Genomic DNA, 22228 nt, shown 5'->3' with positions numbered 1-22228 from the left:
CTCGCTCTCTCTCTCTCTCTCTCTTTAAAACCACCTCGCTGCTCATAGCATCTCTGCATGTGGCTTCAAATTAACTTTCCTGTCAAACACGAGCTTCAACACATCTCTGACCTCTACACGACTCTGCGCACTTTACGGTAAGGGCTCCACTGACTCGCTGTGCGGACGAAGATCCGGCCACAGCACACACTTGCCCCGCCCCCGCAAGGGCATCGAGCCGGTTTGCTCAATTATCAAGGCGCGCTCTACTTGATTGGAACAGGTGCTGATACCCAACACCATGGCCGACGCTGCCACACCGCCGTTCTCGCTGACGCGCCCCTCGCAGTATGATCTCAGCACCTACCTGGGACGAGTCAAGCAGTTTTATCGCTTGACGGACCCTCGGACCCTTCTGGCCACGGACACCGAGGTGCGGCCATGCCCGCCCCGCCGCCACAAACGATTGACCTGCACCTGGAATGTCTCGAACCTGCTCACCGCCTGTATTGTTGCTGACATGCCACGCCCGCAGTTTGAGCAAGCCAAGTCATGGATGGATCGCTTTCGTGCGGGCGACCGACCAGCCGGCGTATCAGATGGTCAGCTCTGGCGAGCCCGCCAGCTTGTCGAAGCCACCGTGCATCCCGACACGGGTGAAAAGGTCTTCCCCCTTTTCCGCTTCTCCGCCTTTGCCGTGGCCAACTTGCCCATCTGCGCACTGCTGCTCTACCCGACCACCAACCCCCTCTTCATCATGGGTGCCCAGTGGGTCAATCAGGTCAGCGGGACTCGTGCAGTTGTGCTTTGACCGCAGCCCCGTCCATTCCTATTTTTGAGGGGATGCATTGTGCGATCACCTTGGGTTTCATTGCACCTTACACTCGTGCAACTCACATGAATGGGGGCGGTTGGTTGGACGCAGACCTACAACGTTGCAATCAACTATGCCAATCGCAACGCCTCGAGCGAAATGTCCATGACCACGCTTGCAGGCGGTAAGTGCACTACGCATGAGGAGATGAGCGATTCCCATGTCCTCCATCCTTCAAGGCTGTGCCTTTGCCGTGTCCTGGGCAACCTAAAGCACGTCGCCTCAGCACGTCGCCTCTCGCCGCCTGACTCACGGGAACGCCTGGCGACTGACTTCTAGCTTACTCGGCAGCCGTGGCCAGCTCGTGCGCTCTGGCCTTGGGCACGCAGGCCGTGACGCGCCGTATTTTCGCGGGCAAGCCCATGACTGGCGCAACTCAAGCCATTACTCGCTCCCTTGTTCCCTACATTGCCGTTGTCGGTGCGTCCCTGGTCTACGCCCACTCCTGCTTTGAGATATTTTGCTCAACTCATTTCACTACCCAATTTGATGAGCAGGTGCTGGTATCGTCAACCTCGTCTGCATTCGCCAAAAGGAGCTGTTCGAGGGCGTCACTGTCTTTGATGGGTCGGTACTCGCGCCGTGCAAACACGTTTGACCTTGCGTGTCCCCCCCCCCCCCCCCCCCAACTCACAATCGACTTGCACCATACCAGTGAGGGCCGCGAGCTCGGCAAGTCGGTCAAGGCTGGCGAGGATGCAATCTTCAAATGCAGTATTGCTCGTGCTTTGTACGTCCCAAAAGCCCCTTGCAACCCACCTACCCACGCTCGTGAAGTATCAGATCCGTATCAGACAAACTCGCCTCTCACGCTTTTGGTATCCCTGCTTCAACCCGGCTCCATTCGAAGATGGACCATTCCCCTCGTCATGCCACCCCTGATCATGGCCAAGCTGAGCCAGGTGCGTGCAGTCAATACTCATGGCCCTCTGACAAGTCCACACCGCACCTCACCTTGCATTGCCTGTGGCTTCGCAGCTCTCTGGCCTGCGTGGCTCACCTCGTCTGCAAACGGTGACTGAGCTCGGTATCCTGGGCCTCATGGTACGTTCACCTCAAGGGAGCACGCTTCGACCGCCCCCGCTTCCCCCGCATGCCTTCTGACCCTGGTTTCTTCTGCTGTCTCTTGCTAGACGTTGGTATTTGTGCCGCCTGCCCTGGCTGTATTCCCTCAACGCGACTCTCTACCAGTGGACAAAGTGGAGCCTGAATTTCAGAAATTGCCCGGTGTCGATCGTGTCTTCTTCAACAAGGGCCTATAAGCTCCTTTCACTTGATTTTTACCCCATTATCGCACCAAAGCCCTCGTCAAGCCCGTGCTGCCAGAACCATAGTGTCTTCGTTCATTCCTGCCAATCCCATTCCATTTTTGATGATACGTCATAATTTCGTCATGATGTCTCAACTCTCTCAAATTCTCAAATTCTCTCACGCTCTTTCAGACTCTCTCAAATCCTGTGGTTTTCTCCTTTAAGGAAACACTCCTTCTTTTTTTTTTCCTCTCTCTCTCTCTCTCTCTCTCTCTCTCTCTCTCTCTCTCTCTCTCTCTCTCTCTCTCTCTCTTTCTCTCTGTTGAAAGCAATAATTATTGACATTCAACACGGACGGACGGAACCGGAAGCATGCTGCGGCGTGTGGCGGCATTCACGGCCATGACGGCGCGCTCGAGAGCTTGGCAGCCTTTTGGCTTGACTCAACTCTTGTCCAGGCGGATGAGGTCTAGTGGTGTTACGCCGGCAGTTGAGGCGTTGCTTCAACGAGGTCAAAATGCCCCTTTCAACTCGTTCGTCGTACCCTCCAGCGCCCTCGCTGACGCCCCTGTCGAGCAGGTAAGACGCCCCACGGACAGTCACGAACCACGTGCCAACGCTGCCACCTGTGGTTGAGCTGTTTGCGCTGATCAATAATGCCCCACCTTTTGGGTGAACCATGCCATACAGGCCCAAGCGGACCTGAGCGCGCTCGAGGCCCACTGTCGGCAAAAAAACATGTCTGCGCTCTGGCTTGACGTCAAGCTGCAGCACGCTGCTCTGGTGGAAACGGCGGGCAAGCTAGGTTACGAGCTACATCATGCCCACCATGGCACCATCATGCTGTACAAGTGGCTACGCGACGGCGAATGTCTCATCCCGCCCTTTGCAACACATCAGGTCTCCTCGCACAACTCGGTTGTCCACTATATGTGCCATCACAGCCACTGGAGTACCCGACAAACGCCTGCGTGTCTGACACCTCACATGACGCTTCGTGTATGATTGACATGGCTTCTTTTAAACAACTATTCGACTTCTTTAGGTTGGTGTGGCGGGCTTCTGCACCAATGAGAAAAATGAAGTGCTCGTGATTAAGGAGCGTCACTCCTCAGTCAACGGGTACAAGCTGCCCGGTGGACTTGCCGACCCTGGTGAAAACATTGACGCCGCAGCTTTGCGGGAGGTTCAGGAGGAGACGGGTGTTCAAGCCACCTTCCACTCCCTCCTTGCTTTTCGACAGCAACACGGCATGCGCTTCGGCATCTCGGATCTCTATTTTGTGTGCCGCTGCACCGCCGCCGAGGCCGTGATATCCCATTGCCCAGTCGAGATTGCGGAAGCCAAATGGATGAGCATCGATGACTACTGCCTTCAGACTTCCCACATGAATGCACTCATTGCCCGTGCTGTGCAAGCGGAGCTGGAGGGCCACAACCCCATCTCACGCGCATGCGACATTGCTCAGTTTGAACTGCCTTCCGTCGTGCGTCGCGATCTGACCTATCGCCTTTTCCTACCCGACACAGCTGCGCGTCACTTGCAGGTTGATGACCCATGGCATGGCCAGCCCCATGAGAAGATTGAGCGGTTCTGATCATGATGTGACATCGCAGCAGCTGCCACATATACATCCCCGTAATTGAAGCAAATTAATGGTGCTTTATTTTTCTTGGATCTTCACCGATAAGCTGCGGTCAAATCTCTTCACCATCCCTTGCGCCTACGACTCTATGCGCGCAAAATTTGTGGAGCACCAATATGCCCATGAGGAGTCAACTTAGAAACAAGCAACCATCCATATGCCATTCTTAGAATACCCACCTCGATGAGAAGACCATGCTCAATTTTCAGGGTCCAAGGCCAAGGCTTCTTCTTCGGCCATGTTCATATGCCTCTTCTTCTTGCGTGGCAAATTTTACAGCCATTTGAGAGCCAGCTAAGGCAAGCATGGGGGGGGCTCGTACCTGTTGGGTATTTGGTCTCAATCATTCGAGCTGGCCGCTCATTCATACATTTCACCTCATTTTTACGGGTAATATTATTATAATTTTCATGTTGATTTCGCCGTGGAAGGAGACAAGCTAGGCAAAGAGGACCAGAGGACAACCTCACAGGCCTGGAGCGTTTTGGCAGGCGGGGTTTTTGCATTTGCCTTGAATTGAGTACCGAGAACCTTCGGAGGAAGAACACCATCACTACGTAAATCAGAAATGAGAAGACAACCTGGTTTCATCCTCTCTTTCCATACACTGATGTGCTATTTGGGTATTTGGGCTCGCAATTTGGCTTGAACGTTCAATACCATACGTGTCCTCACATGATCGGCACCGCATCTATACAAAATGGATGGCGCCCCTGGCGTCCTGGGTTAAATTTGAAGATCTGACACGGTTGAGATGAATTCTGTTGATGACATAAAAAACTGGCTAGACCACATGCCCACAAGCGACGCCAAAAAAAAATTATTCGTTGGTCGGAGTACAACAGGCACACATCAATCAGAATACACAACAGACGAACTCTTCACAGAAGCTTCTCCTACGATTTGTCGAGCAGAAATGCTTTATAAATTTGCAAAAGCTGATGGGACTTGCAGACGGCCGACGTCACGCAAATGTCGCGCCTGCTCCGATTCCCGCAGCTCGGGAATGTTGAGCCGTCCAATCCGTGCTGCTTCGTTCACATTGTGCCTTGTTGTTTGCTCACGACTGAGTGCATTCAAATGCTCGAACATCCCAACTGCATCGTCTGCAATCTCATTCAGGGCTCGAGCGACCTCCAGATCATCGTCCTCACCAAAATCGGACTCATCGCGGTGCTGTTCCAGCATGGCCAGTAAGGCCGCTGGATTTACATCATCATTGTCGTAAACGGGATTCTCCATCGCCGTTGGCAAAACCACGGATCCCTCATCGTCGGCCTCACTAACATCCATAAACTCAATCTGAGCCTCTTCCGCGTACTCTGCGTATGCCTCCAGCTCGTCGTTGTCATACAAGGGCTCTTCGACGGCTCGCGGTACTTCAAAGGCGGACACTTGCGATGCATGTGATGCCTTGCGAGCTCGAACTTCGGCAGAGGTGACATAATGTGATTCGTCACGCTCGCTCGCATCATCGCTCTCTGCTGCCATCAAAGTTTCGCCGGCCAGCGCATCCTGCGGATTTTCGTAGTCCTAAATAAAACAACAACAAAAAACAAAACACGCCAGCAAAGCTCATTATTCGGCACAGAAGCATGGCAAACAACACGAACAAACACATACCAGCGGGATGCGTACCGTATGCATGCCTAAGGGCGATGAGAACACTCGGGAGGACCGTGGGGTCGTCTGAACTTGATCATAAAGGTCATCGTCACGCGCCGTCACTGTTTCATACTCGGCAATCTCGGGGGCGGCTTCTTTAACTTCTAAGCTGTCTGCAGCAAAGTCGGGAGGAGATACATAGGACAAATGGAGTGCCGGCACTTCTTCAGTGACTTCGTGTGTGTCATCCAAGTCAAATACTGGAGGTGCAATGTACGGTGGTAGTGGGCTCGGAGGTGGGTGCAATTGTGCTTCGAGCGCGGCGCGCAAAAAGTCGACAACATCGGTGTGCCCACCCTCTTCTGCAGCGTCGATCGGGGCTTGTTCTTCGTTGTTCTTTACGTCGATGGTGCAGGCTGCCTCCACCAACAGCACAACCACGGGCAAGAATCCGCCACGCGCCGCATGATGCAACGCTACGCAGCCCTGACTATCACAAGCATCTGTGGCCGGCAAGCTTTTTTGGAACAAACGACGTACTGCGTCAACATGACCGTGTCGACATGCACAATGTAGAGGCGTCCACTGCTCAGCAGCAGTGGTCCAGCGTGCGCAGCTCTGGCTGGCCGCCAAAAGCAGAGATACAATGTCCGCTTCGCCTTGCAAGCAGGCCAGGTGCAGAGGTGTATACCCGGCTACATCACACACATCCGTGCGTGCCCCTGCTTGCAGCAACAATGTGACTAGCGCCTCATGGCCCTCACACGCCGCAAAATGCAGCGCTGTATTGTGAAACTTGGTGCTGGCTTGATCAACACTGGCGCCATTTCGCAGTAAGCATGCTGCTGCCTGAACTGAGCCAGATCGAGCTGCAACGTGAAGTGGAGTCAGCTCCTGCGTTTGGTCCTCGCCATGTACAAGACTTTCTACGTCTTGAAAATCTTCCAGCACCTTCTCGATGCCTTCCACGTCGTCATTTAGGCAGCACACACGCAGCACGACACCGGGATGAGTCGATAGGCCATGCAACAGGTCCTCAGATACGTCCAAATACTGTGAACTCTTGCGTTTGGCCCCCGATTTGTGCGCGTCAGCAACGTCGCTGGATTCGTCAGGCAACACGGCGAAGGTCGTCATTTCAAAGCCAAACGTGCTGAGCAAAGTGGCCGTGGGAGCTGCCACGCTTGGGCGCCGACTTTCTTCAGCAACGTGCATGTATCCTTCAGAAGCACTGTCATCTTCAATAACGCTCGGGCGCTGCGTTGAGGGCACAATGGCCGTTGGTGGGCGCTTCAAAGCCTCCTCTGCAAGCAGAAAGTCTGCAAACGCCGGATGTAAAACCGTTCGCGTTCCCCATTCGTACCGTACCCGCCCAGTGCTTTGTGGGAAAGCAATCTTGCGGCGAGGCTGTAGCGCAGTGCTTGGTGCCACCTCCTACACTCAATCCCAGCGCAAGCAGCCCATCAGTTATAAGTTCATCAATCATGATTTGGATCACAACCGAAGCAGGCACGTGAAACAAGCCAAGCGAAATATAACGTACGATATTCTCTTCGATGGCCCACCAGAAGTAATGCCCGTGAGGGGTAACCAGCGAGCTGATTTTGGACCGGCGACTGCGCACCAACGCCAGCAGAAGAAAAAGTAGCAAAAATAGGGCAAGGATGCCACCAACAACACCACCCACAACGGCATCTGATAGAGCATTGGACGTGCTCAGCAGGGTGTGAGCCTTGTCACAAGTTCCAGGCCCATTTTCAAAGCCACAGTCGCTCGCATAGGTGCCATCCTCGCAAGCGGTACAACCTGAATACAAAGGAAAGCAAACGTGTGTTAAAAGCAAGATGGGACGCAATCAACAAACAAACAACAGAGCTAGGACATGAACATACGAAGACAAATTGAGGATTGACTCAGTGTGCATGAGCCAGATGGAAATTCGAAAGAAGGACAAGATGAAGCCGAGGCACAAAGGCCAGCTCTCAGTTTGCAGGTGATGGTGTCCATCGTATTGTTGAAGCGCAGCAGCGGGTTGTATCCCGCCACAACGCCGCTCGATACCACCTCCCTCGCGTTGGCACTGGTGGGCAGAGATGGACGATCAACCGTGACGACCAACTCGGCGCCATTGGCATAGGGCGAACGTTCGGCGCCAACCAAGAACCTCGGCTCACTCGTCTCGAGAGTGACCTGGATAATGCTCAAGCCAACTCCCGTCGCAACCAAGCTCGTCGGCACTCGCACTTGCCACAGCCCGGCATCGCCCCCACTCTCACCACTAGCATTGCCTGGCATCGCCTCAAACACCACACCTGTCAACTCTGCTGATGCCGACTTGTTCGCCGTCCAAAAACGCCCAACGCTCTCCAGACCAGCACTTGCCGCCAGCATCCGACCCACGGTCTCATTGCCGCGCAGGCTCTCACCCCCCTCAAAGTCGACATAGATGCGCGTGGTATCATATGACGCCGCCATGCCCCCTGCACCCACAACATGCAGGCTGATGACGAGCTCGCACGCTGTCGTAGCTGCCACCTCGTCCACGTGCGTACCTCGCACAAACCGCCACAATCCAAATACAACCTGGTTCACATAGATGGCATCGCGTGGGTTGATCTCGCCATTCTGATCCGCATCCAGCTCTCCTTGACTGTAGTTATTCCCACTTAACGCTGCAAGAATCTGTGCGCCCTGCGCGCCGACAAAGTTGGAGAATCTATTGTTGTAGTACTGCAACAGAAACTGCGTGTCCCGCACGCTCAAGATACCATCACCATTCACGTCACCCACGCGCTCATAGCCTGTCGCCACTGTGCCCGCGCGTCGTTGACGCATTGTGGCCAATGTTGCCGATTGCATGGCATTTCCTGCGCGCCTGCGCCGGTCGGACCCGAGCTGGATCTCGATACGCCCCGCAACAAAACTGCGCGGTGTCTCCAAACCGATATCCGCAGCATCTACACTGGATTGGCTGAGCGTTGTTACCACGCCCGACACCGTTGTTGTGCCACTGCCGACAACTTCAAACGTAAGGCTTGCCACTTGCACACGCGTGCCTTGCACCGCGCCCGCCGTGACCGTGCCGCCAAACACCACGCGATTCTCATCAAAGCGTGCAGAAAAGATCCCATCCACCGAAGCCACCGCCTCGGTAGCTGCGAGGGCCTCCGGATCAAAGAGTACCTCAAATGCATACGCACCCGCCGATGCACCGCCGGTGTTGACGTAGACACCAAGCGTGAAACTAGTGCCGACGCTCTGACTGGCAGGCACGGGAAGACCCGCATCTGCACCGAGGTCCACGTCGCCGACATCGGCGTCCAGGTTGCCCGCCACACTCACACTAGCCGAAACGCTGCTGTTGCTTCGGGCAATGATGCGCAATTCAATTTCATTGCCTGCATTGCCACGCAATGTGACTCGACCTGTAGTTGCATCTACATCAAGAACATCGGAGCGGCTTGAAGTAAACTCCACCAGTCCTGGAATGAGAACACCACTGCTTCCTGGAAACATGTCGCTCAGCTGCCGTCCGTCACTCAAAGTACAACTCGCGCGAAGTCGACTGCTTGCCTCATCCACCACACCTCTCAGTGTGTTGCCGCTGTCTAGCCGAAAGCCAGAAAAGCTTGACACAAACACCGGCGCCGACGTAAAAGTCAGAGGCATGCCCACGCTTGAGTTGACCTGGCGACGACCAGAGGCGCCATAGGTCGCAAATAGCGTGACCATGGCGTCTGTTGTTAAAGCACTACTAAGGTTGGTTCCAACAACATATTGACCCGAGCTACGCATTAACAAAGGTAAGCTTGCGGAGACTGCAGCGCCTGCTGGGGTGAGGACAAAGTCACTGCTTGCCGCCATTGAAATGTCCAACTTGGCCCCGCTTGACAAGATCAGGTTAGCCGAGACAATGGCCTGTTGATATTGCAAAGGTTGGCTGCCGCTGTAGGGGGCCAATGTGTCGGCTTGCACGTCGCGGCTACCGCTATAACTCGGATATGGATGCACGCTCATCTCAACATCCGATCCACTGACGACACTTAGATTGAACGTGGTGCTGATGGGCTCATGAACAAAACCAATGCGTACCATGACCGTGCCGCTCTGACCAGCAGCATCTGGACGAGCCAGAATGACAAAGGCGCCGCCATCCACTTGCGAAAGGGAAACCAAGTGATTGTCGCCCATCAACTCTACCACCGTCCGATTGTCGTTTGTGGCGTCGACTTGACGCTGGCCAGGGTAGATCAAAGCAACGCGAAGCTGAGCCTCCACAGCAATGCCAGCAACGCTTGCCGGATCATCGCCCGAAGCAATTACAGTGGCCGAACTGTCGATCATCACACTTTCGGCCGGGGGAACAGCAACTCTCACTTCAATGTCTCCACGACCTATTAAGCGGCTGGGACACGCTGCGCTTGCTGCACTGAGCCACACCGCCTCCAAAAGCCCACCTTCGCTATTCACAGCATCACGAACCACAGCAATCGTCTGTGTCGCATCCACCGACAGTGAAGCAGGGGCGAGGCTGTGCACAGACACATTGCCGTCTGAAGATTGGAGCACCGCCGGCTCGACAGAAAGCGGCATACGAGTCCCGTCGTCAAATACGGCGCTCACCAGAACGTTGGCATCAACGATGCCCTCCTCGCTTAAAGAATCCCGTCGTAGCGTGACATCCACTAGATCGGTGCCATTCGCACCCTCACCCGCTCGAAGTGATACGTCAACGTCGTGCACGAGTATGGCATCCAAGCCCAAAACCACTATGGGCGAGACGTCGTGTGGGCCCACAATGATGGTGTCGCTGTGACCCAGCAATGCCCCGTCTGAGGCCCGTCGAGCCTCAACAACAACTGAGCCTTCTGCCACTCCTTGCACCATTGGCGCACCAACTAGCCGGCGCATCTTGGCCACACCAGTCTCGTTTACGTACAGGCTGGCCGCTAGCAAATCCGTCACAACCACACGCTCCGAGTCGCCGTTGCCGAGCGAGAACCGTGCCCGCACTTCGACCGTGCCTGTCTGGTACTGAAATTTGTTGCAATCAGCAATGTTTGTAATGCTGGGGTCTATCCACTCGGCCACAGGATGCAGCTCAGCTCGATCAACCAACACCTCCACAGGAAGCTCGGGCGCCCACACTGCAGCCTTGATGCTGCTCCTCAGATTCTCTGCCACACCAACCTGCGTCAAAGACACGTCAACAATGCCAATGCCAGCGTTGCTGTGACTGCTATTCATAAAGATGGAATGGCAATCCACGCTCACGCCAAAAGGAGCAGCTGGAAGCCCATCCCCCGAACCGTTGCAGCTCAAGCTCAAAGCGGAATCCTCTTGCGAGAAGCCAACAAAGCGTTGCAGATCTTTGCGGCGCACAATCAGATGTGCAAGCTCGCGCTCCTCGACATTGCCTGTCAAAATGGCCGTATTGATCAGCTCTACGCTGTCTGGTAGATAGCTGACCAAGCCTACCACGCGTTCACCGCTCACTACCACAACGTGACCCAAGCCATGGCCACCAGCCTCCACGCGACCATATCGTGTTGCCAGCTCTGCACCAGCCATGTCGTTGATGACTTCCTGCCCATTCACATCGCTTAAGAACAAAGTCATCAACGTCACGCCCACTTCACGCTCTTCTGCAAAACCAAGGCCAAGCTCGGTCTCAGTACGCACAACCAAGTGCAATTGGCCCAGCAATTGCAGGCCAGCCGAACTGCCGGTCCCAGAACGGATAAAAGTACCAGTGACATTGCGCGAATCGAGGGCCAAGACTTCACCTGTCCAGCCAGAACTTCCAGTAAAGCCATCAATCACCAATCCCTCATCAACAGCCGCACTGAAACTAAATGCTTGCAAACTTCGCGACCACATGCCAAAAACAGGAACATCAAAAGTTTCTTCCGGCAGCAATTGACGCATAGGCAGCTCTGCCAGCAATCCACCGGCTTCCAAAGCCGGGCTAGCCACAGTTGCTGCTGGACCCAGGGCTCGCAGCAATACGGTAGTCCCATTGGAGCGGATTGTGGGCTGCTCGCCGATACTGGCATACAGCTGTGCGCTGCCACCATCTTGAAGGCCGGTGCCGTTAATGTCTATGCGATTCAGCAGCCAGCTGCTTGGCAACTGCAGTTGTACGATACAAGCGCCTGTCGCGGCGCTCGCTGTGCATGACCCATTGACATGGCGAGGGAGCACAGCGGCGTCAACGTCGTCTGATAGCTTTAGGGACGCTCGTAGCTCTCTTGAACCGCCGAATATTACTGATCCTCTAGCGGCTCGGCCTTGTACAACTGCCGTGACGCTGACGTCTTCTGGACACGCCTCTTGCATTGTTAAGCTCGCAACGCTAACCTTTGAGGCTGCAGGCATTGCTTTTGTCAAAGTACGAACGGCAGCTGAAGCCGAGCCATCCAACTGTAATAAAACATTTTGCTCTCCCAAAGCAAGCGAAAGACCACTGGAGAGAAAAGAAACTGTCGTAGATTCCACAACTGCCCCCAAGTCTTGTGTGCTCGCATTTTGCCATGCTGGGCTAAGAAGGGTCTCCACGAATGCCGCTGATTCAGGCATTGGCAAAACAGAAGAGCGAACGCCAAATGCTCCAACGATGGATGGATAGTACGTGGTGTTCAACAGTAAGCATTCACTCTTCTCTGCCAGTGAACATTGTCCAGCAATGGCCCGAGCAGCCGCACAAGGTCCGATAGCACATATGCCAGCTTCCAGTTTGCAGGTGATGGTGTCCATCGTATTGTTGAAGCGCAGCAGCGGATTGTATCCCGCCACAACGCCGCTCGATACCACCTCCCTCGCGTTGGCACTGGTGGGCAGAGATGGACGATCAACCGTGACGACCAACTCGGCGCCATTGGCATAGGGCGAACGTTCGGCGCCAACCAAGAACCTCGGCTCACTCGTCTCGAGAGTGACCTGGATAATGCTCAAGCCAACTCCCGTCGCAACCAAGCTCGTCGGCACTCGCACTTGCCACAGCCCGGCATCGCCCCCACTCTCACCACTAGCATTGCCTGGCATCGCCTCAAACACCACACCTGTCAACTCTGCTGATGCCGACTTGTTCGCCGTCCAAAAACGCCCAACGCTCTCCAGACCAGCACTTGCCGCCAGCATCCGACCCACGGTCTCATTGCCGCGCAGGCTCTCACCCCCCTCAAAGTCGACATAGATGCGCGTGGTATCATATGACGCCGCCATGCCCCCTGCACCCACAACATGCAGGCTGATGACGAGCTCGCACGCTGTCGTAGCTGCCACCTCGTCCACGTGCGTACCTCGCACAAACCGCCACAATCCAAATACAACCTGGTTCACATAGATGGCATCGCGTGGGTTGATCTCGCCATTCTGATCCGCATCCAGCTCTCCTTGACTGTAGTTATTCCCACTTAACGCTGCAAGAATCTGTGCGCCCTGCGCGCCGACAAAGTTGGAGAATCTATTGTTGTAGTACTGCAACAGAAACTGCGTGTCCCGCACGCTCAAGATACCATCACCATTCACGTCACCCACGCGCTCATAGCCTGTCGCCACTGTGCCCGCGCGTCGTTGACGCATTGTGGCCAATGTTGCCGATTGCATGGCATTTCCTGCGCGCCTGCGCCGGTCGGACCCGAGCTGGATCTCGATACGCCCCGCAACAAAACTGCGCGGTGTCTCCAAACCGATATCCGCAGCATCTACACTGGATTGGCTGAGCGTTGTTACCACGCCCGACACCGTTGTTGTGCCACTGCCGACAACTTCAAACGTAAGGCTTGCCACTTGCACACGCGTGCCTTGCACCGCGCCCGCCGTGACCGTGCCGCCAAACACCACGCGATTCTCATCAAAGCGTGCAGAAAAGATCCCATCCACCGAAGCCACCGCCTCGGTAGCTGCGAGGGCCTCCGGATCAAAGAGTACCTCAAATGCATACGCACCCGCCGATGCACCGCCGGTGTTGACGTAGACACCAAGCGTGAAACTAGTGCCGACGCTCTGACTGGCAGGCACGGGAAGACCCGCATCTGCACCGAGGTCCACGTCGCCGACATCGGCGTCCAGGTTGCCCGCCACACTCACACTAGCCGAAACGCTGCTGTTGCTTCGGGCAATGATGCGCAATTCAATTTCATTGCCTGCATTGCCACGCAATGTGACTCGACCTGTAGTTGCATCTACATCAAGAACATCGGAGCGGCTTGAAGTAAACTCCACCAGTCCTGGAATGAGAACACCACTGCTTCCTGGAAACATGTCGCTCAGCTGCCGTCCGTCACTCAAAGTACAACTCGCGCGAAGTCGACTGCTTGCCTCATCCACCACACCTCTCAGTGTGTTGCCGCTGTCTAGCCGAAAGCCAGAAAAGCTTGACACAAACACCGGCGCCGACGTAAAAGTCAGAGGCATGCCCACGCTTGAGTTGACCTGGCGACGACCAGAGGCGCCATAGGTCGCAAATAGCGTGACCATGGCGTCTGTTGTTAAAGCACTACTAAGGTTGGTTCCAACAACATATTGACCCGAGCTACGCATTAACAAAGGTAAGCTTGCGGAGACTGCAGCGCCTGCTGGGGTGAGGACAAAGTCACTGCTTGCCGCCATTGAAATGTCCAACTTGGCCCCGCTTGACAAGATCAGGTTAGCCGAGACAATGGCCTGTTGATATTGCAAAGGTTGGCTGCCGCTGTAGGGGGCCAATGTGTCGGCTTGCACGTCGCGGCTACCGCTATAACTCGGATATGGATGCACGCTCATCTCAACATCCGATCCACTGACGACACTTAGATTGAACGTGGTGCTGATGGGCTCATGAACAAAACCAATGCGTACCATGACCGTGCCGCTCTGACCAGCAGCATCTGGACGAGCCAGAATGACAAAGGCGCCGCCATCCACTTGCGAAAGGGAAACCAAGTGATTGTCGCCCATCAACTCTACCACCGTCCGATTGTCGTTTGTGGCGTCGACTTGACGCTGGCCAGGGTAGATCAAAGCAACGCGAAGCTGAGCCTCCACAGCAATGCCAGCAACGCTTGCCGGATCATCGCCCGAAGCAATTACAGTGGCCGAACTGTCGATCATCACACTTTCGGCCGGGGGAACAGCAACTCTCACTTCAATGTCTCCACGACCTATTAAGCGGCTGGGACACGCTGCGCTTGCTGCACTGAGCCACACCGCCTCCAAAAGCCCACCTTCGCTATTCACAGCATCACGAACCACAGCAATCGTCTGTGTCGCATCCACCGACAGTGAAGCAGGGGCGAGGCTGTGCACAGACACATTGCCGTCTGAAGATTGGAGCACCGCCGGCTCGACAGAAAGCGGCATACGAGTCCCGTCGTCAAATACGGCGCTCACCAGAACGTTGGCATCAACGATGCCCTCCTCGCTTAAAGAATCCCGTCGTAGCGTGACATCCACTAGATCGGTGCCATTCGCACCCTCACCCGCTCGAAGTGATACGTCAACGTCGTGCACGAGTATGGCATCCAAGCCCAAAACCACTATGGGCGAGACGTCGTGTGGGCCCACAATGATGGTGTCGCTGTGACCCAGCAATGCCCCGTCTGAGGCCCGTCGAGCCTCAACAACAACTGAGCCTTCTGCCACTCCTTGCACCATTGGCGCACCAACTAGCCGGCGCATCTTGGCCACACCAGTCTCGTTTACGTACAGGCTGGCCGCTAGCAAATCCGTCACAACCACACGCTCCGAGTCGCCGTTGCCGAGCGAGAACCGTGCCCGCACTTCGACCGTGCCTGTCTGGTACTGAAATTTGTTGCAATCAGCAATGTTTGTAATGCTGGGGTCTATCCACTCGGCCACAGGATGCAGCTCAGCTCGATCAACCAACACCTCCACAGGAAGCTCGGGCGCCCACACTGCAGCCTTGATGCTGCTCCTCAGATTCTCTGCCACACCAACCTGCGTCAAAGACACGTCAACAATGCCAATGCCAGCGTTGCTGTGACTGCTATTCATAAAGATGGAATGGCAATCCACGCTCACGCCAAAAGGAGCAGCTGGAAGCCCATCCCCCGAACCGTTGCAGCTCAAGCTCAAAGCGGAATCCTCTTGCGAGAAGCCAACAAAGCGTTGCAGATCTTTGCGGCGCACAATCAGATGTGCAAGCTCGCGCTCCTCGACATTGCCTGTCAAAATGGCCGTATTGATCAGCTCTACGCTGTCTGGTAGATAGCTGACCAAGCCTACCACGCGTTCACCGCTCACTACCACAACGTGACCCAAGCCATGGCCACCAGCCTCCACGCGACCATATCGTGTTGCCAGCTCTGCACCAGCCATGTCGTTGATGACTTCCTGCCCATTCACATCGCTTAAGAACAAAGTCATCAACGTCACGCCCACTTCACGCTCTTCTGCAAAACCAAGGCCAAGCTCGGTCTCAGTACGCACAACCAAGTGCAATTGGCCCAGCAATTGCAGGCCAGCCGAACTGCCGGTCCCAGAACGGATAAAAGTACCAGTGACATTGCGCGAATCGAGGGCCAAGACTTCACCTGTCCAGCCAGAACTTCCAGTAAAGCCATCAATCACCAATCCCTCATCAACAGCCGCACTGAAACTAAATGCTTGCAAACTTCGCGACCACATGCCAAAAACAGGAACATCAAAAGTTTCTTCCGGCAGCAATTGACGCATAGGCAGCTCTGCCAGCAATCCACCGGCTTCCAAAGCCGGGCTAGCCACAGTTGCTGCTGGACCCAGGGCTCGCAGCAATACGGTAGTCCCATTGGAGCGGATTGTGGGCTGCTCGCCGATACTGGCATACAGCTGTGCGCTGCCACCATCTTGAAGGCCGGTGCCGTTAATGTCTATGCGATTCAGCAGCCAGCTGCTTGGCAACTGCAGTTGTACGATACAAGCGCCTGTCGCGGCGCTCGCTGTGCATGACCCATTGACATGGCGAGGGAGCACAGCGGCGTCAACGTCGTCTGATAGCTTTAAGGACGCTTGTAACTCAATGTCGCTTGGCATCTGCCGTTGCGATTCTCGTTCAACGGAAAGCACAACGCTTGTATCCAATGAATCGGGTGTCACGTCGACCTTCAAAATGTGTGCATGTGTTGCAACCACGGCAGCTATCCTGGGTGGCTGCGAAATGGAATAGGACTGTGACGAGATGGATGGGATGTCGAATGACATCGAACGTGAGAATGGATCGGCACGGACGGTACTTTTGAACTCGACGGGTGATTCTAGGCTAGTCGAGTTGATGTAAAGAGTGCTGTCAACAAGAAGACCACTCGTGGTAACAAGTGGAAAAGGCAGTATTCCGTGCAGAGGAGCGGGGTCAACTGCAACTTGTACAAGGCCGCGTCCCAGGACCTTGCCAGCCGTGCCACTCGCGTCACAGTGCTCAGCACCGTTCGAGATGTTGCCCGAGCGCCAAACCACCTCTAACAAACCGCCATGGTCTGCCAGCGCACCTGCAACAACCTCGACACCATAACCATTGTCGAGCACAGCCACCGTGGCTGGGGCTATACTCTGCATGACCAGCTCGCCATCTTGCGGTGAGCGCCACCCAAACGCGCTGCCGCCCAGCGTCAAGGGAAGGCGGGTCTCATCATCCAACAGCGCAGATACCAAAACAGCGCCTGGCGCCTCGCCCACCCGATACAGCTCCTCACGTTCAATGGTAAGCACAATGCTCGTGTTGGCCTCGGGTCCCATCCTCACGGGCAAGGCCAGCCGCGCCTCCAGGCCAGTCACATAGATGGCTTCCAGCCCAAGCACGTTCACTCGACCCAGGTCGCTGCACAACAGTGTCTCGCTGCTCGCCAGCACGGAGCTGCTGATCGACGTATCCTGTCCCAGCTCAAGGACAAAGGCTCCGGGTGCAATGCCCTGCACAAAAACCAAATTCGCACTCATGCCCGTACCCACAGACGGACCGAATCGCCGCATCGTGGCGATCGATGTGTCATTGCTCCGAAGTCGTGCCCCGACTATCGCCGTCACATCGACCGGTGCACTGGTCAGAACACCACCGCTGCCGGTAACGGCTTGCAGCGTTGCCGTCACCCGAACACGACACCACTCATACTGATAATCCTGACACGCCGCCTCATCGCCAACACTTGCCGGCAGCAAGTCCGTCACGCGTCGCAGCGTCGATTTCTCCGCAACGACTTCACTCTCGCCAACCACAAATATGCTCGCGCTCACAACGCACTCCTTGTTTTGCGAGCTCTCCGTGGTCGCACTTCCATCACGGCGCACGGCCCGAACCGTCAGTGCCAAGCTGCTCGCCGCCGTCCCCGTGCTGTGGCTCCCATTGACAATCAGCTCCAAGCAGCTGGCACTCAGATGGCCATACCCGTTCTCCACGTTTGCGCTGCCTGAGCAACTCAGGTCCACTCCAGCGTGCCCAGCCACCTCACCAGAGCCATATAGCACTATGTCGCGAGTCAACCCGACCTGGCGTAGTAAACGCTCACATTGAACTGATCCGGTACACCCGTCAGGCCCGAAAAGCTGCTCACCGCGTCGTCCTCGAGCACAGCAAACGCCGCCAACACGGCTCGTCCACTGCCCATCACCATTGTGCCTGTACCAGTACTCGAACCCGCGCTCTGTAAGCCGTATGCATCCTGTACCACACTGACATCCACGCCCAACGCGTTGCCGGCCAGGTCCGTCATGCCAATCACCGTCGCCGCGACACTGACATTCATCGTCTCCAACACATCGAGCTGTGCCTGGACCGTCGTGTTCACGTCGAGCAGTAGCCAGCCCAACTCGACAATCTCGGTCCGCGGCCCGCTCACGCCCAGCTGCGTCAAGACCACCATGCCCGTGCTCGCAGCCACGCTCGCCAGAGCCGTCGGGTCAACCGGTGCCAGAGGCTCAAACCCTGATACCACAAACGCTTGATGCTCAAAGCTGACGCTCATCGTCAGACTATCGAGCCCGGCCGCGCTCACACGCGTGCTCAACAAAACACGCGCCGCACCCGATGCGTCCTCTACGCTGCTATACGGCAGCGTAACGTGCAGACTACCCGCCGCAGTCGCGCTTCGTGCCGAAACCACGGCGCTCCCCTCGGGCCGTAGCGTCAGTCGCCCAAACGATGAGCTCACCGTGCCGCTGGCCGTGGTCAGCCCAAAGACGGGTACCACGCGCGTGCCCAGTAGGCTGCCCGCAGCAACATACGATGGCTCCGAATACCATGCGGCCGGCACCTCCAGGCTCACCACGCAGGTCCCAGTACCGGGTGCCAACTGACACCCCTGCACCAGCGCCGCCTCGCCCGCCACGTCTGAAGGCTTGACCACGCGCGCATAGGCTGTCACCCCACCACCCGTGAGCTGTCGGCCGTTGCGGTCTAGGCCCCGCAGGAGCACCCGGATCTCGGTAATAGATGGCCACAGAATCGGGGTCAGCATCTGCACCTGGACGGTATGCAGCTGGCTTTGGGTGTTGTTGGCGCTCACTGCTGGTACCGCCGAAGCATCCACCACCGCGGACATCTCCCCCAGTCCTAACGTGACAGTGCCCTCACCCAACTCAAGCTCTCGGCGATAGTCAGACACCGAGCCAACCACATATCCCACTGGTCGAACAAGTGAGCTACCGTCGGTAGCCATGCTAGCATTCAAAAATGACGAGGGAAATTCGATGTCCTGTGCATCAAGTCGGCTTCCGATATGTGGCGAATAAAGGCCACTGATCGGTACGGCCCCAGAGTCAATGCCATTCAGTTGCTGCGGGGCAAACACGTTCACGGCAACTTGAACAAGGCCGCGTCCCAGGACCTTGCCAGCCGTGCCACTCGCGTCACAGTGCTCAGCACCGTTCGAGATGTTGCCCGAGCGCCAAACCACCTCTAACAAACCGCCATGGTCTGCCAGCGCACCTGCAACAACCTCGACACCATAACCATTGTCGAGCACAGCCACCGTGGCTGGGGCTATACTCTGCATGACCAGCTCGCCATCTTGCGGTGAGCGCCACCCAAACGCGCTGCCGCCCAGCGTCAAGGGAAGGCGGGTCTCATCATCCAACAGCGCAGATACCAAAACAGCGCCTGGCGCCTCGCCCACCCGATACAGCTCCTCACGTTCAATGGTAAGCACAATGCTCGTGTTGGCCTCGGGTCCCATCCTCACGGGCAAGGCCAGCCGCGCCTCCAGGCCAGTCACATAGATGGCTTCCAGCCCAAGCACGTTCACTCGACCCAGGTCGCTGCACAACAGTGTCTCGCTGCTCGCCAGCACGGAGCTGCTGATCGACGTATCCTGTCCCAGCTCAAGGACAAAGGCTCCGGGTGCAATGCCCTGCACAAAAACCAAATTCGCACTCATGCCCGTACCCACAGACGGACCGAATCGCCGCATCGTGGCGATCGATGTGTCATTGCTCCGAAGTCGTGCCCCGACTATCGCCGTCACATCGACCGGTGCACTGGTCAGAACACCACCGCTGCCGGTAACGGCTTGCAGCGTTGCCGTCACCCGAACACGACACCACTCATACTGATAATCCTGACACGCCGCCTCATCGCCAACACTTGCCGGCAGCAAGTCCGTCACGCGTCGCAGCGTCGATTTCTCCGCAACGACTTCACTCTCGCCAACCACAAATATGCTCGCGCTCACAACGCACTCCTTGTTTTGCGAGCTCTCCGTGGTCGCACTTCCATCACGGCGCACGGCCCGAACCGTCAGTGCCAAGCTGCTCGCCGCCGTCCCCGTGCTGTGGCTCCCATTGACAATCAGCTCCAAGCAGCTGGCACTCAGATGGCCATACCCGTTCTCCACGTTTGCGCTGCCTGAGCAACTCAGGTCCACTCCAGCGTGCCCAGCCACCTCACCAGAGCCATATAGCACTATGTCGCGAGTCCAACCCGACCTGGCGTAGTAAACGCTCACATTGAACTGATCCGGTACACCCGTCAGGCCCGAAAAGCTGCTCACCGCGTCGTCCTCGAGCACAGCAAACGCCGCCAACACGGCTCGTCCACTGCCCATCACCATTGTGCCTGTACCAGTACTCGAACCCGCGCTCTGTAAGCCGTATGCATCCTGTACCACACTGACATCCACGCCCAACGCGTTGCCGGCCAGGTCCGTCATGCCAATCACCGTCGCCGCGACACTGACATTCATCGTCTCCAACACATCGAGCTGTGCCTGGACCGTCGTGTTCACGTCGAGCAGTAGCCAGCCCAACTCGACAATCTCGGTCCGCGGCCCGCTCACGCCCAGCTGCGTCAAGACCACCATGCCCGTGCTCGCAGCCACGCTCGCCAGAGCCGTCGGGTCAACCGGTGCCAGAGGCTCAAACCCTGATACCACAAACGCTTGATGCTCAAAGCTGACGCTCATCGTCAGACTATCGAGCCCGGCCGCGCTCACACGCGTGCTCAACAAAACACGCGCCGCACCCGATGCGTCCTCTACGCTGCTATACGGCAGCGTAACGTGCAGACTACCCGCCGCAGTCGCGCTTCGTGCCGAAACCACGGCGCTCCCCTCGGGCCGTAGCGTCAGTCGCCCAAACGATGAGCTCACCGTGCCGCTGGCCGTGGTCAGCCCAAAGACGGGTACCACGCGCGTGCCCAGTAGGCTGCCCGCAGCAACATACGATGGCTCCGAATACCATGCGGCCGGCACCTCCAGGCTCACCACGCAGGTCCCAGTACCGGGTGCCAACTGACACCCCTGCACCAGCGCCGCCTCGCCCGCCACGTCTGAAGGCTTGACCACGCGCGCATAGGCTGTCACCCCACCACCCGTGAGCTGTCGGCCGTTGCGGTCTAGGCCCCGCAGGAGCACCCGGATCTCGGTAATAGATGGCCACAGAATCGGGGTCAGCATCTGCACCTGGACGGTATGCAGCTGGCTTTGGGTGTTGTTGGCGCTCACTGCTGGTACCGCCGAAGCATCCACCACCGCGGACATCTCCCCCAGTCCCAACGAGACTATGCTGTTTTCCGCCATGCCGCTAGGGCCACCTGATAGATGAACAACGTCCCAAGTTTCCTTTGCAACTCTTCCTGTCTGTTCGCCCAGCGGTGCGGCTAGCGTACTCAGATCGATGGTCGAGAAGGCATCACTGACAGGCACATACTGAGTTTCACCTGGCCCATTCAGGTGCCGTATCACCGAATCTATTACCAAACAGCACAAACAGTTGAGCAAAGATGTAAGAGCCGTGTCAACAGCTCAAGTCCGTCCTGAATTGGGTCGTGCTCTCGCAAAGACGTACAGTTGGACGTGGCGCTTGCCCAAGGGCAGGTCAGGGCAATTGTCGCGATAGCCAAAGGCAGAGCGCCAAGAAGGGCGGCTCTGTTGGCGCACGACTTTGAACCAATCATGTCTGTGAGCCCGGAGAATTAATGTAGACTCTTCCGTTGCCGGATGTTAGAGGCCTCAAGTCGGGCGCGTCAGCATGGTGCGATCCCTGGTTTTCGAGACAATCGCAGCTGTTGCGGGAGGGGCTGAGTCAAAGCGCAGTCACAAATGGGCCTGACCAGGCACTTTTTTTTTCTTTCCGGGGTGTGGCCAACGTGCGCCGTCGGCCGAGCTTTCGACGTTTTAGGAGAAGAAGCTGAAGTTGGTATTCTTTGCCATTCACAATCAGCGTTTCAGCATCAGTCAGCGAGCGGCTGCTCTCTCTCTCTCTCTCAAGAAAAAGGGGGGATTTATTCCCTTGCGTCAACTGTCCTCTTGCGTTTTCTGTGTGCTGTCAGCACACATTGAAGGGGTTGTGCATAACAACGACCACACCCAAGGTTGCAAGCCCCGCCCCCCCCCCCCAGCTCTTCCATGCTGCTAACGTAGTGGCTACATGCACGGTAAACGCAAGCATGCAAGCAGGTTGTGTCTCTGT

General features: G+C 56.4%; 2 protein-coding genes across 2 annotated transcripts; one reads left to right on the top strand and one right to left on the bottom strand.

Moving 5' to 3' along the window:
* Positions 1-57: 57 nt before the first annotated feature.
* MONBRDRAFT_33533 (uncharacterized protein) lies at positions 58-3761 on the top strand (the record flags this gene model as incomplete). The annotated part of the gene is made up of 13 exons (XM_001748079.1): positions 58-137; positions 184-220; positions 263-412; positions 515-760; positions 905-977; positions 1133-1273; positions 1351-1420; positions 1509-1755; positions 1832-1897; positions 1987-2052; positions 2296-2424; positions 2794-3003; positions 3149-3761. The coding sequence occupies 13 exons, from the start codon at positions 58-60 to the stop codon at positions 3698-3700; spliced, it is 2067 nt and encodes a 688-aa protein (XP_001748131.1). The 3' UTR covers positions 3701-3761.
* Positions 3762-4669: 908 nt separating this feature from the next.
* MONBRDRAFT_27653 (uncharacterized protein) lies at positions 4670-21713 on the bottom strand (the record flags this gene model as incomplete). Its single annotated transcript, XM_001748016.1, has 12 exons — positions 4670-5281; positions 5372-5526; positions 5710-5892; positions 6118-6202; positions 6284-6672; positions 6722-6787; positions 6897-6969; positions 7041-7159; positions 7324-17790; positions 17961-18168; positions 18475-21506; positions 21605-21713. 12 exons carry the CDS (start codon positions 21711-21713, stop codon positions 4670-4672), a joined length of 15498 nt encoding a protein of 5165 aa, XP_001748068.1.
* Positions 21714-22228: the final 515 nt, after the last annotated feature.

The sequence above is a fragment of the Monosiga brevicollis genome, genomic scaffold (genome assembly GCF_000002865.3).
Source record: "Monosiga brevicollis MX1 MONBRscaffold_20 genomic scaffold, whole genome shotgun sequence".
Lineage (NCBI taxonomy): Eukaryota > Choanoflagellata > Craspedida > Salpingoecidae > Monosiga > Monosiga brevicollis.
Note: the sequence above shows the minus strand (reverse complement) of the source record. Positions and strands in the feature narration are given on the sequence as shown.